The sequence below is a fragment of the Cetorhinus maximus genome, chromosome 1 (assembly GCF_964194155.1).
Source record: "Cetorhinus maximus chromosome 1, sCetMax3.hap1.1, whole genome shotgun sequence".
NCBI lineage: Eukaryota > Metazoa > Chordata > Chondrichthyes > Lamniformes > Cetorhinidae > Cetorhinus > Cetorhinus maximus.
In genome coordinates, this window is record NC_135879.1 from 94,407,453 (window position 1) to 94,423,484 (window position 16,032).

General features: G+C 41.5%; 1 protein-coding gene across 1 annotated transcript in view; it reads right to left on the reverse strand.

Moving 5' to 3' along the window:
• The window catches only part of wdfy3 (WD repeat and FYVE domain containing 3), a 405,362-nt gene that overhangs the window by 149,595 nt on the left and 239,735 nt on the right, over positions 1-16,032 (reverse strand). Inside the window, exon 36 of the mRNA XM_078543892.1 lies at positions 14,326-14,486. Within this exon, the coding sequence (XP_078400018.1) occupies positions 14,326-14,486 (161 nt within the window). The remainder of the gene's footprint in view (positions 1-14,325; positions 14,487-16,032) is intronic.

Below are 16,032 nucleotides of genomic sequence, written 5' to 3' on the forward strand. Positions count from 1 at the left end.
TTCCTTAAATATATTCAGTGATGGCCTCCACAGCCTTCCGTGGTAGAGAATTCCATAGGTTCACCACCCCGAGTGAAGACATTTCTCCTCATCTCAGCCCTAAATGGTCTACCCCATATCCTGAGACTGTAACCCCTTGTGTTAGACCTCTCAAGCCAGAGGAAACATCATCCCTGCATCCAGTCTGTCCAACCCTATCAGAATTTTATACGTTTCAATGAGATCCCCACTCATTCTTCTAAACTCCAGTGAATATAGGCCTAGTCAGCCCAATCTCTCCTCATATGACAATCCTGCCGTCCCAGGAGTCAGGGATTAAATTTACAAAGATTCTATTATTCCGGTGTTGGGAATGATCACAGTTCCAATGTGCTCCAGGTTCATGCTCTACATAGCCAAAGGCAGAAGTCTTATGGGGGTAAAGCTTTTTGATGAGCTTGGCTTCAAACCTGAAGACCCAACTGGAGAATACATTAACATGATCGGTGACACTGGCTATACCCAACAGCATACTTCCTTATTCACCGGATTTGGGGAGATTACGGGGTACCATGTTCCTCGTGTCGACACATCAATTTCACCAGTTTCACAAAATTTGAGACAGCTAGTGTCTGCAATCCATGTTGCAGTACCAGAGGAACTGAAACAACTTGAAGTAAATGGCACCATTGAGCGAATCAACTCATCACTGTGGATATCGAAACGAGTCATTGTGAGATGCAAAAATTGTGAACTTAGACTATGTGCGGCCAAGTAATAATTCCAGGCAAGTATCTACTTCCTATGATCTAAGAACTATCAGCATAATTTCTTGTCTCCACCGTCTTTACGGAGTTCTACATGCAACGCAGCCACCTTCAGGTACCATCAATGAGCAAAGCCGATATCTTACTGCTTTTGTTACTCACGAAGGTGTGCTTCAGTACCGCAGAATGTCCTATGGACTAAGTTCAGCACCTAGTGCATTCCAGAAGATCGTTTCTTCAGTCTTGTTAGATGGCATGGGGGCACTCAACCTATTCAACGAAGTCACTGCCCATGGAAGGGACAGTAGAACATGATCAGCGGTTATCAGCAGTGGCCACTCAACTCGCACAACATAACTTGATACTCAACAAGGATAAATGCACATTTGTAGTGTAGCATTTGAGACTGACTTTTTAGGGTACAGGGCTGCAAAGCCTACATATAACATCAAAGCCATTCACGCGCTTCCGATCCCGTTTAACGTGGAAAAGTTCGCATCATTCCTTGGTACTGATAACAAATTCGTTCCTCTTTTTGATTTTGATCCTCTTCAAAATCTCTTGCACAAAAATGCACAATGGAAGTGCACAATTACACAGCAAACAACACATAACATGTTTCAGGCAAAGACAGCATCTCCGCCAGTCCTTGCACATTTCAACCAAGATGCAGAAATGTATGTCACAACAGATGCAACAGGAAATGCGATAGGAGCTGCACTCTCACAGTACATTGAAGGAAGTGAATGACTAATTGCTTATGTGTCATTCACGTTGTCGGAAACTGAACGCAAATGCTGTACTGGAGAGCAGGAAGCACTAGCCTGCATCTACCCTTGTGAACATTGGCACATGTATATCCATGATAGAAAGTTCACTCTCCACTCGATCACCTAGCACTGACTACTACATTGTTAGCTATGTCAGAATCTGGTCATCGATCTGTACGCATCCACAGACGGTCAGATCGTTGTCTTCAGTACAACTTCGAGGTTAAGTATATCACAGGTTCAGGTCAACTGAGTAGCTGACATGCTTAGCCATACTATTGTAGACAGCATTAGCGATAGCAAAGCGACTTGCGGCATTGAACTGATGGTGGTGATTACATGTGACCGCAAATCTGGTTACGCGAGAGGAGTTGAAGACACAATCAGCAACAGACAGTGCACTACAGAAATTAAGCCAGTACCTAAAAACCGAGTGGCCTCGCAAAACAGAGGAAGAACTAGTCCTGTCCTCCAGGGTGTGCAATGAACTCACATCGTTTGATAGCAACTGTATTGCACATGGAATGCGAGGGGTTATCCCAAAAGCGTCACAGCAACGTGTATTACATCTTGCCCATGAAGGACATCCAGTATTGCTAAAATGAAACAATGATTGCATGAAGCAATCTAGTGACCAGCAATAGACTGCCGCATAGAAGAGCTCATTAGAAACCGCGTAGCATGTACACTCAGTGAAAAATCTGTTAAACAGTATCATGCACCTCTACAACCGATCCATGGCCAACAAAACTACAGCAACAACTCCATGTAGATATTTTTGGAGAAGTACAAGCAGTCCCTAGCAATCAATGATTTTTGCTTTTTGGTCATGATCTACATTGCAAATGGCAGGAAAACACAACAAATTCCATAACCACCACTAGAGTCAGTGACACTTTAGACAATTTGTTTACAAAATGGGCTTTGCCAGAGACTATCACTAGAGGCAATGGAGTGCAGTTTGTTTCCAGTCAGATCACAGGGGTCCTAGCAAGCTACAGAATTCACCACCAGCTGACATCATGATACAACCCTCAACTGTATGCTAGTGTCCAACGATTCAACAGGGTGATAAAGGACAGTCTGGGAACTAGTACTTCCAAGGGGGAAACTTCTGAAATACAACTTGTCATAACTTTTGCATAATGCTGACCATTCTTAAGCTGTCACCACAATCCAACGAGAATAATAGAGCGAAAGCAGAAGAAATCGCAAAACGACAAGGTAAAGCAAAAGAATACTTTGACAAGTGAACACACCCAAGGAGACCATGATTTGAAGTTGGAAATTGGGTTCACAACAAACGGCCAAATTGCGACCACAAATTGCATCATCTCTACCAGGACCAAAGCAGATTAGGTGGTTGCTCAGTACCAACGCTTATTTGTTGGATGACAACACAAAATGGAACTCGAGGCACTTGATAGAGAGCAAACCCAGGATATTTCGAGGACAGTGATTGAGGATACAATTCCTTTCCCGATGAGCAACTGCAATGTTGATAATCTGTTTCATTGAGCTGATCATGCAGAACCACAACCTCAAGTTTGTAGATTTCAATGCTGTCATCCAGAACCTTCACATCTCAAAGACAATTTCTGGACTTAGAGAAAATGGACAAGCTGAACTCTTAAGAAATGATAAAAACAGAATTACCTGGAAAAACTCAGCAAGTCTGGCAGCATCGGCGGAGAAGAAATCAGTCAACGTTTCGAGCCCTCATGGCCCTTCAGCAGAACTGAAGCATAGTTTCAACAAGGGAGAAATATAAATTGGTTTAAGGTGGGTGGGGGGGAAGAGACACATTGAGGGTGTGGTGTGAGCAGATAATCAAAAGATGTCAGAGACAAAAGGGTCAAAGAGGTGTTGAAGGTGGTGGTCTTTGTCTGAGAAAAGTGCTAATTAAGAATGCAAGACAGGATATTCAAAGTACAGCTCTAGTGGGGGTGGGGTGGAAAGACTAAAGGTTTTAGTTTTAGATTTAAAAATAATGGAAATAGGTGGGGAAAGAAGAATCTATATAAATTATTGAAAAAAAAGGCGGGTGGGGGGGAAAAGAAACGGGGTGGGGATGGGGGGAGGGGGGTTTAAGATCTAAAGTTGTTGAATTCAATATTCAGCCCAGAAGGCTGTAAAGTGCCTAGTCGGAAGATGAGGTGCTGTTCCTCCAGTTTGCGTTGGGCTTCACTGGAACAATGCAGCAAGCCAAGGACAGACATGTGGGCAAGAGAACAGGGTGGAGTGTTAAAATGGCAAGCGACAGGGAGGTTTGGGTCTTTCTTGCGGACAGACCGCAGGTGTTCCGCAAAACGGTCGCCCAGTTTGCGTTTGGTCTCTCCAATGTAGAGGAGACCGCATTGGGAGCAACGAATGCAGTAGACTAAGTTAGGGGAAATGCAAGTGAAATGCTGCTTCACTTGAAAGGAGTGTTTGGGCCCTTGGACGGTGAGGAGAGAGGAAGTGAAGGGGCAGGTGTTGCATCTTCTGCGTGGGCATGGGGAGGTTCCATAAGTGGGGGTTGAGGAGTAGGGGGTGATGGAGGAGTGGACCAGGGTGTCCCGGAGGGAACGATCCCTACGGAATGCCGTCAAGGGGGGTGAAGGGAAGATGTGTTTGGTGGTGGCATCATGCTGGAGTTGGCGGAAATGGCGGAGGATGATCCTTTGAATGCGGAGGCTGGTGGGGTGATAAGTGAGGACAAGGGGGACCCTATCATGTTTCTGGGAAGGAGGAGAAGGCGTGAGGGAGGATGCGCGGGATATGGGTCGGACACGGTTGAGGGCCCTGTCAACGACCGTGGATGGAAAACCTCGGTTAAGGAAGAAGGAGGACATGTCAGAGGAGCTGTTTTTGAAGGTAGCGTCATCAGAACAGATGCGACGGAGGCGAAGGAACTGAGAGAATGGGATGGAGTCTTTACAGGAAGCGGGGTGTGAGGAGCTGTAGTCGAGGTAGCTGTGGGAGTCAGTAGGCTTGTAATGGATATTGGTGGACAGTCTATCATCAGAAATTGAGACAGAGAGGTCAAGGAAGGGAAGAGAAGTGTCAGAGATGGACCATGTGAAGATGATGGAGGGGTGGAGATTGGAAGCAAAATTAATAAATTTTTCCAGGTCCCGACGAGAGCATGAAGCAGCACCGAAGTAATCATCGATGTACCGGAGAAAGAGTTGTGGGAGGGGGCCGGAGTAGGACTGGAACAAGGAATGTTCCACATACCCCATAAAGAGACAGGCATAGCTGGGGCCCATGCGGGTACCCATAGCCACACCTTTTATTTGGAGGAAGTGAGAGGAGTTAAAGGAGAAATTGTTCAGTGTGAGAACAAGTTCAGCCAAACGGAGGAGAGTAGTGGTGGATGGGGATTGTTGGGGCCTCTGTTCAAGGAAGAAGCTAACTCCAGCATGATGCCACCACCAAACACATCTTCCCTTCACCCCCCTTGACGGCATTCCGTAGGGATCGTTCCCTCCGGGACACCCTGGTCCACTCCTCCATCACCCCCTACTCCTCAACCCCCACTTATGGAACCTCCCCATGCCCACGCAGAAGATGCAACACCTGCCCCTTCACTTCCTCTCTCCTCACCGTCCAAGGGCCCAAACACTCCTTTCAAGTGAAGCAGCATTTCACTTGCATTTCCCCTAACTTAGTCTACTGCATTCGTTGCTCCCAATGCGGTCTCCTCTACATTGGAGAGACCAAACGCAAACTGGGCGACCGTTTTGCGGAACACCTGCGGTCTGTCCGCAAGAAAGACCCAAACCTCCCTGTCGCTTGCCATTTTAACACTCCACCCTGTTCTCTTGCCCACATGTCTGTCCTTGGCTTGCTGCATTGTTCCAGTGAAGCCCAACGCAAACTGGAGGAACAGCACCTCATCTTCCGACTAGGCACTTTACAGCCTTCTGGGCTGAATATTGAATTCAACAACTTTAGATCTTAAACCCCCCTCCCCCCATCCCCACCCCGTTTCTTTTCCCCCCCCACCCGCCTTTTTTTTCAATAATTTATATAGATTCTTCTTTCCCCACCTATTTCCATTATTTTTAAATCTAAAACTAAAACCTTTAGTCTTTCCACCCCACCCCCACTAGAGCTGTACTTTGAATATCCTGTCTTGCATTCTTAATTAGCACTTTTCTCAGACAAAGACCACCACCTTCAACACCTCTTTGACCCTTTTGTCTCTGACATCTTTTGATTATCTGCTCACACCACACCCTCAATGTGTCTCTTCCCCCCCACCCACCTTAAACCAATTTATATTTCTCCCTTGTTGAAACTATGCTTCAGTTCTGCTGAAGGGCCATGAGGGCTCGAAACGTTGACTGATTTCTTCTCCGCCGATGCTGCCAGACTTGCTGAGTTTTTCCAGGTAATTCTGTTTTTATTTTGTTTTGGATTTCCAGCATCCGCAGTAGCTTTTAGCTTTTTGTTTTTATCTTAAGAAATGATGTTTGTTGTTTATAATGGTTTAATTTGAAGTTTAGTTTTTCATGGAGGAAAAGATGTAGTATTCAATTATTCAGTGTTTGATTATGTGTGTCTGTGGGCTCTTCTTGGTATGCTATTAATCAAGCCTGGGTGTGGTTACTGAGGTACAGAAACTAAACTGAAACAAGAAGCTGCAAACACCAGAGAGCAGATGTTTTAGAAGCACTTGTAAATAAAGCTCCTGTTTACACATTGAAACTGATGTGTCATCTCTGCATATCTCTGAGACATAAAACGTAACAGGTAGGGCACAGATGATATTACAACTGCCAAAATGGAAACACAAAAACTTGAGAAGCAAGTGCTTGACTCAGGGCGGCAAGTTACAGAGATCATGCATGTGCATGCTACTGTTATTTGTTCATGGAAATATGTAAAAAGTGCATTGATAGATATATGAAACTTACACAGAAGCTTGCACCTATCAAGAAGTGTTTAAAATGAAAATATACTCAACTAAAAAAGGTGGAAACAATCTGTGAAATCCTATTGGATGTGTTGGCAGTATCAGTGAAGCACAATTATTTGGATGAAGGAAGATTGATCAACATAAGTGAGCTGCAATTTCCTTAAGATCACGTACTATAAATCAATCACAGCAACATTAGGATTTATTACTGATACTGAGGCTAGTGCGTTTAATTTCTTATGTGAGTCTATATTTTTACTGCTGAAAAATGCTCCATCATCAAGCAACACCAAGGAGTCTTTATTTTACATAAAACAATATGGTTTAGATATTTGTTGGCACCATGTCCTTTTTACAGACATAAAGCAGGCGTGTAATCATCCCTATGGTGGGAAGCCTACATGTGTGATAATCTGTAGCAGAAGTGTATCGCCTGCCATATTGGTAAAGGCTCCTGTATTGGCATCCAGGGCCTGTGCCTGAAACTGGATTGTTGTATACGTAATTAGGGGGCCTATCATTTGTTTCAAGCCCCCATTACAAAATTCATTAGCGACTGACCGCAGCCTACATGTGAAAGCTGCGACCAGTATTCTTAGATGTTTGAAAACCAAACCAACGTACTAAGTGCCTAAAGAGCATGCTGAAGGCTATGTCCTTAAAGGTAAGTTTAAACCTTTTCTTAAACAGCTTATTGTGGGGGGCAGGAGGAGCAAGGGTGCTTATTCCCAGGACTGGCGAGCTGCCCTTCACATTAGTTGAATAATCACTGCAGTTGATGCGGAATCAGAAGAAATTCATTCCACAAAATTGAACATTTTTACTAGAACAGAAAGGATTAAGGCTGAATCTAATAGAGATGTTCATGATTGAGAAGGTAAATGGTGAAACATTTTTGCACTGGTTGACAAGTCAATAACAATTGGACTTAAGCTCATAAAATATGAAGCAGTAAGCAGAAAGATTTTTTCTGAACAGTTATTAGATCATAAAATGGTCATGGAGGGACAATGTGTAAGAGTTTAAATATGAACTGAATATCATTTTGAAAAGGAAAAGCATAAAAGAGTATGGTGAAGGAACAGCAAAATTGGATTAGAGCAGAGATAAATTTGAAGCATCCAGACAAGCCCAATGGGCTCAATGGCCTCCAGCTATTCTGTGATTTCTGTGATGTGTACTACTATATAAGGTGCAACGTGACTGTATTTTAACCTGTAATTCTCTGAAAATGGTACCAGCAACTGGAGTATAGCGACACTGGGTACAGTAGAATAAAAGGGTAAAGCATACTCTTTTGTCATACCTAGCACAAAGGAAGATGGTTGTGGTTGTTGGAGGTCAATTATCTGAGTTCCAGGACATCACTGCAGGAGTTCTTCAGGGTAGTATCCTCGGCCCAACCACCTTCAACTGCTTTATCAATGATCTTCTTTCCATCATAAGGTCAGAGAGGGGATGTTTGCTGATGATTGAACAATGTTCAACACCATTCGCGAATCCTCAGACATTGAAACAGTCCATGTCCAAATGCAGCAAAATCTGGACAATGTCCAGGCTTGGGCTGACAAGTGGCAAGAAACATTCGTGCCAGACAAGTGCCAGGTAATGACTACCTCAAACAAAAGAGAATCTAACTATCGCCCCTTGACATTCAATGGCACTACCATCACTGAATCCCCCACTGTCACCTTTCTGGGGGTTACCATTGACCAGAAACTGAACTGGACTAGCCATTTAAATACTGTGGCTACAAGAGCATGTCAGAGGCTAGGAATCCTGTGGAGAGTAACTCATCTCCCTAAAGTCTGCCCACCATCTACCAGGCACACATCAGGAGTCTGATGGAATACTGTCCACTTGCCCGATGAGTGCAGCTCTAATAAGACTCAAGAAGCTTCTAGTAAATAGAAAGTAAGTCTTGCAGTTATAGATAATGCTTTTGCAAGCATCATACAATACCAGGACATAACCAAAAGTAGTGTAATCATTCATTCTAACTATTTAGGTCTTTATAGGAAATTGTAACTTTCTTGCAGTTCCAACAACACTCAAGAAGCTTGCCACCATCCAGGACAAAGCAGCCCACTTGATTGGCACCCCATCTGCAAACATTCACTCCCTCCGCCACTGACGCACAATGGCAGCATTGTGTACTATATAGGAAATGCATTTCAGGAACTCACCAAGGCTCCTTAGACAACACCTTCCAAACCCACGGCCACTACCATCTAGAAGGGCAAGGCCAGCAGACAAATGGGAACACCACCACCTGGAAGCTCCCTTCCAAGCTACTCACTATCCTGGCTTTGAAACATATCGCTGTTCCTTCACTGTCACTGGGTCAAAATCCTGGAACTCCTTCCCGAATAGCACTGTGCTTATACCTACACCACATGGCATACAGCGGTTTAAGAAGGCAGTTCCTCACCGCCTGTTATGACCGCAGCTGATGTTATTCACTGAGCAAGCTAAATCCCAGAGGGAAATATGTCTTACTGATTATAACTTTTTTTGTATTTTGAAAACGAGGAGAAAACTACTAATCCCATAAGCATAGAATCTCAGTAAAGCTTTTAGGATTTTTAAATTAAAAGGTTTATTAACAAGAAAAAAAAATCTTAAGCACACAAGATTAAAATTACACAGTTCAAACAATCTTACAAAACAATCCTCCAAAAAAACCACTTGGTCAAAACAAACAAGTAAACTACTTGGCACCTCAGATTTGTAACCATAAAAATCCAGTAATATCCAAGGCAAAAACTCCTGCTACTTTAATAAAGTATACCACATGACTTCTCGCTCTCTTCCACTCTGCTGTGGAACCAAAGGAGCTCAGAAACAGACTGTTTTATGAAAACAAAGACTTTTCTGGCTTGAAATTGGATGGCTGCTTCAAATTCACAACTTTTCTCAGCACAGAGCTGGTATCGGGACATCTTCCCCACACAGGCAACACAATGCAATTAAACATATTTCCTTAAACATGCTTTTCCCCTTTGATCTTAGACTTCATTGTTCTAAGCACCTCTGAGCTCATTCTTTCCAAAATATAAAAAATCTTTCACGTTTTCCTATTGTCTCCACTTTCGGATAAAATAAAATCTAATAATCTTCCCTTGTTTACCTATGAAACCTTTGTAAATTGTACAAGTCCCTGGTCACTTCTAAACTCCCTTTGAAACTTTACAGCTGAAAAGTCAAGTTCCTACTTATAATGCAGATTTCAAACCCAACCTATTTACACACACACACACAGCCTTCTTTACAGAATATCACCATATTCCTAAAAATATTTTTTTTAAAATCCATCTTCACACCACCACCTTCTCAACGGCAATAAATGCTGGCCTAGCCAACTACACCCAAGCCAGCAACACCCACATCCCATGAACGAATAAAAAAAAACACACAAAAGATGTTTCCAACTCAAGTTCATATTCTGCTGGAAGAAAAGTAGATCAATTATAAGTTACACCTAAAAGGGCAAAGTTATACCTAAGAAGTAACATGGGTTAAACAAGATTTGCAGCAAAAAAAATTAAAATCTTCAAAAGAACTAATGGAAAAGTTGAGTATGATGTCCTTAAATCCCACATGCTGCAGCTGCAACACATCACCTGCTCTGCCATGTTTATTGGGTTTTATTTAACTAATTAGGTTTCAAGTTTATGTCACTCAATGATTGTCTTTGGTAATACCACTTAGTTTAACTAGTTAAGCTATAAATTTAATGCAATACATATATCTCCTCAGTACCGGTTTAAACTAGTGCCCGCATTTCTAAGGATAACATCTTAAAAACTCACAAATCACCTTCCTGCTCACCGAATTAAAGCCTTGAACACTCCCCAGCTTCTAAAGGCTGAAAAGAAAGATATAAAAAGCAGCAGCACCTTTTCCCCTGCTGCATCAAATACCCAAGTTGGTGCTTGTACCTCGTCGCACACAGGTTTCATCACACTCAGCGCTCCCACACTGAGATAGCAAAACCTGTCTACCTTTATAGAGAGCTGATAACTCACACTGAAGTTGCAACTGCTAGGTCAGCTTCCTGCTACAGTGGTTAACACCTATTCACTTTCAGTTGATTGACAGATAACTCCACTGCCAGGCAATTTCTGTTAACTCAGCCCCTTAACTCGCTTGCAATTTTAAAATTCTATGCCAGAGTCTGATGACTAAGCTAAATTATGGCTTGGAGAAAAACTTACCAGAGAGATTCCTACCTGCACCAAATTCCCAAGTTAGCACTCAGGCCTCGTTGCACTCAGGACAACATCCAGGCTGATTATGTGGCAAGTAACATTCACACCATAAAAGTGGCAGGCATCTCCCTCAACCTACAATAGTATTTCCATCATCGACTTACCTAACATCATCCTGGAAATCACCATTGACCAGAAATTTAACTCAACAGCCATATAAATGCAGTAGATATGGAAATAGGTCAGAGGCTGGGTATTCTGTGGTGAGTGGTAAACCTCCTTACTCCCCACAGACTGCCTAACACCATCACATCTAACTCCCCTCCAAGACACACAGCATCCCAAAAAACACTTCCGAACAGCATTGTGGGAATATCTTTATTTTATGTACAGTAATGGTTCAAGATGACCCACCACCACCTTCTCAAGGCAACTAAGTACTATATGGGCAATAAACACCAGTCTAAGCAATATTTAATAGGAAATGATCTATCCACTTTTACCTTCTGCATTTCTTTTGTCATTTGACCATCTCCATCAAACTCCCCTCAATTTTCTCAGCTTAAGAATTGTTAGGTGCTCTCACTTTGAGATTCACTTTTCACCTCTGAAGTCATATTAGCAAGCTTGCGGTGCCCAGGGAAATTATGCCCCTCCTATAGTGAACACCCCAAAACTACAGAACTGGTTTAACCATCCATGTACATAGATTCCCAAATCTCTTTAGTCCTCAATTAAGAACTCTGATCTATCCTTTTTGGGTCCAAAGTGGATGACCTCACGCTTGCCGAGACTGAAAGCCTTCTGCACCCTTCATAGCAGTTTGTTACATCTCTCGGTTTGCCATCGACAGAAAACTTAGGCACCCTTCCCTTTACATCTAAACTCAGATAATCGATAGAATTGGAGTAACCCTAACAACTATTCTTGGGGTACCTCATTAGCCATTTTCTGCTAGTCTGATATATGTCCACTTACCATAACCGTTTTGCTGTTTGCCTTTTAGCCGTCACTTTAAACCACGACTTCCCCTTTTATGCTATAGGTTCTAATTTTCTCAACCAATTTCTTATACATTTTATCAATTGCTTTCTGGAAGTCTAGATAAACCACATTTCTGCCCTTGCCCCTCCCCTCCAAAATCTACACTTTGCATTATTTTCTCCAAAAAATCCATGGCTAGTCAAATATGATGTACACTTCACAAATCCCTGCTGACTATTTCTTAGTCATCAATTCCCTTTTAAAGATTTCGTACTTTATTGCCAATTACGGTCTCTGACATGTATCTAATCAAGTGATATTGTCTGGTTTATCCCTTTACAACTTTTTGGAGGAATATAACATTTTCTACCTCCATTAATTTGACATAATTCCTGGTTCCAATAAACTTTGCAAAATCAACGTTAGCCCTTCAGGTATTTTCTCACTAAGCCCTTTCAATATTCTTGATGGTATAACATCTGGCCTTGGCATACCAATTTTTGCTACACTGTCCTTAAGTGACCATTTCCCTATTAATGTATACAGCTATTTGTCACCTTCTATTTCTTACTTTGTGGGCCTTCCTTCAGTCTTTTTTCTAACTACAGAAGTAAAACATTCAACAAGGAACTGTAATTTTCTCACCTAACTTTTAATCTCACAATGATCATGAGCGGTCCTATCCATCCTTAATGACTGGTACGTTAACTTTAAGTCTTTCTTCACATTTGAGTTCTATTTACATCATGGTGACTGTTACCAAGTAATGGTGATGCATTCCTTAAACTTTCAACAACACAAAACTTAGCATTCATAAACTACATTCCTAAAAACTTAGTAATGTAACTCAAGTCCAATGCATGCTCATTTTTCATTTGAACACAAGAAATACTCAAGTTTTTGTTTTTTCACCAATGACAACATTGTCAGCAAAAGATCAATAAATAACTGACAAGTTGAAATTATGACAGCAGTGAAATAATTTGAAGTAAAAATGTGTTTTAAGTATCAAAAATAAAATCAAAACTTCAAGAAATGCATAACAATTCAGTCAGCATCTGAAAGAGAAAGAAAGCTTAAGATTTCAAGTGTGATCCTTCATTAGAACTGAAATTTGAAGAAGTCTTGAAGAACATTACAGCCAAAACATTATCCTATCTCACATCAAAATATTGGCTAAGAATTTACTGGAGTCTGGCATTTCACAGTGAGCACAATGAGATGGATTGTGTTCGTCATTCTTCAGCTCCAATTAATTTTGCACTGTTAATTGCTGGAAGTGAGAGCTGATAATGGTGCAGTGAGAACAACAGACCAGCTGGAAACTCAGTGAATAATGAGACCACTAGTCTTCCTCCTTAATCAATGAAAGGTCTGATTGGTTAGCAAAGCTCTGAAGTGGCAGCTTGAACATCAACACTGAATTACATATTTGGAAATATGTAATTTTATTTATTTTTCCTCGACGGAACATGACACATGACGAGACAGTGGCACAATGGTAATGTCATTGGACAAGTAACCCAGAAGCCCAGACTAATGCTCAGGAGACATGGGCTCAAATCCCACCATGGCATGTGGCAGAATTCGCTGAACAAATCTAGAATTGAAAGCTAGTCCCAGTAATGGTGACCATGGCAACTGCCATCGATTGTTGTTAAAAAAAAAACCCACCTGGTTCACTAATGCCCTTTAGAGAAGGAAATCTGCCACCCTTACCATGTTCCAGACCCACCATGTGGTTGACTCTTAACTGCCCTCTAAAATGGCCTAACAAGCCACTCAATTCAAGGGCAATTAGGAAGGCAGCAAACGCTGGCCATGCCAACGACAGCCACATCCCATGAAAGAATAAAGGAAACAAATAAACACATGAATAAAACAGATCTTGCCCAGGGTTCAGATTATTATTTTTTAATTCATGAAATTCAGGGATTTAAGGCAGCTGCTGCCCACACACAGAAACTATATATTTTATAGCAATTCAAAGCATGATGTTATTTGTGGATTCAACATAATGATTATCAGTCTGAGGTGGTGGGGTTGAGGGGCAGTGGTGGGGATGGTGAACTAAATCCTGCTGAAATGAATTTAGCATCGACTAGTGCTCTCAGCCAGAACCAACAATAAATTGCTTTAACAAATCAGCCTAACCACTTAAACAAATCAGTTTAACTAGCATCTTGGTTGCATGGTTTATGTGGCATGCGTAAAACAATTTATCATTTAATTGCTAAAGCTTTCAAAGTGAAAAAGCACTGGAAGCATAAATTACTCCAGTAACAGGGTCCTTAAGCTGCTAAATAGTAACTTTAACTTTCTGCAGTGAGGTAATTCATATTTGCAGTACAAACACTGCAATTTCTAGACACTAGTTGGGAGATTGACGGCAAGTTTCATTTTTGGGAGGTTCACAGTAAAGCCATGTAAATTGTCTAGAAATTTGTGGTGATTTGCAACTTGTGGTGCATTTCTTCCTTGCCTCAAAGTTTTTTAAAAACACTGGAATAACATCATGTGCCTTTAACTTGTCATTATTCTGTCAACAATGTCTGGACCATTATCACATCTCAATGGCTTCCAATGAACGTCCAGCATTTCCTATTTCCCTCTTTTCATTTTCTACATTTAAATATAATTAGTTCCATTTTAACATATTGAAAAGTCAGTTTAATTTTTCTTGAGACTTATTCATGATATCAACTTACCTGTCCTATCAATTGAACAATAAAGTCAACCACCAGTTTGGACTCCTTGCTAAATATGCCTTGCCAAAGCTTATCGACAAGTCGCTGTGTGAAGTAAAATACATTGTTCACTAATATGTTGTAACTTCCTCCACTGGTAATAGGTAATGTTGCATCTTCACCTGAAAGTTATGAAAGAAATACCAAAAATGTTCTGTTATACTACAGAATGGTGTATGACAGTCACAGAAGGATACTACATAAAGATAATAAATGTATTAATTTCAACATCATTTCTATTTAAGATTTAAATTTTTAGTTATATATGTTATGTTAAGAGAATGCCAAGTTTTTCTTTCTAGGATGAGACTGAGGTGGGACATCAAAATTACAATTTCACTCAATACATTTCAAACACTATCTATTTGCCATGTTAAAAGTTGTCCTGGTTAGGTGTTCATTAAACATTTTGATATAAATATCAGGTCAATAGTAAGGACATTTGGCATTGTTAAACATTTGCATTTCTTCTTTTAATCAATGGGGCAGGACTTTATACTAGCCTCATTAAAAATTGCAGCGTGATAATTTGAACATGATCATGATCACTGGCCAGCTAGAATTTCAAGTAATTGGGCTATAGTATCCATTTCAGGAGATGTCCTAAATTAATTAACAAAAGACATAAAAACACAAATACACAAAGTATTTTTGCAGCAACAGTAACTCAGAAGCCTTAAAATCACAGTTCAAGGCGGACTGCCATGAGCTCATAGTGGAAATCACCACACCATAAAATAAAAAATCACAATCATGAAGAACTACCAATTTTTAAGAAAATCTGGAATCGTAGAATATCACCCAAGAGCATCAGCTTGTGAAAAACAGAAGCTTCTGAGTTGACCTGAGTTGACCTAGAGTTGATCTCTAGCTACAGACTTAAACGTTACTCTGGAAAAACTCAGCAGGTCTGGCAGCATCGGCGGAGAAGAGTTGACGTTTCGAGTCCTCATGACCCTTCAGCAGAACTGAGTAAAGTTAGGAGACGGGTGAAATATAAGCTGATTTAAGGTTGGGGGGGAGGCGGGAGAGAGAAATTGGGGGTGGGGGGGTGGTTGTAGGGACAAGCAAGCAGTGATAGGAGCATATAATCAAAAGACGTCACAGACAAAAGGATAAAGAGGTGTTGAAGGTGGTGATATTATGTAAAAAAATGTGCTAATTAAGAATGGATGGCAGGACACTCAAGGTACAGCTCTAGTGGGGGTGGGGTGGAAAGACTGACAGGGTATTACAGTTATATATTTAAAAATAACGGAAATAGGTGGGAAAAGAAAAATCTATATAAATTATTGGAAAAAACAAAAGGGAGGGGGAAGAAACGGAAAGTGGGTGGGGATGGGGGAAGGAGTTCAAGATCTAAAGTTGTTGAATTCAATATTCAGTCCGGAAGGCTGTAAAGTGCCTAGTCGGAAGATGAGGTGCTGTTCCTCCAGTTTGCGTTGGGCTTTACTGGAACAATGCAGCAAGCCAAGGACAGACATGTGGGCAAGAGAGCAGGGTGGAGTGTTAAAATGGCAAGCGACAGGGAGGTTTGGGTCTTTCTTGCGGACAGACCGCAGGTGTTCTGCAAAGCAGTCGCCCAGTTTGCGTTTGGTCTCTCCAATGTAGAGGAGACCGCATTGGGAGCAACGAATGCAGTAGACTAAGTTAGGGGAAATGCAAGTG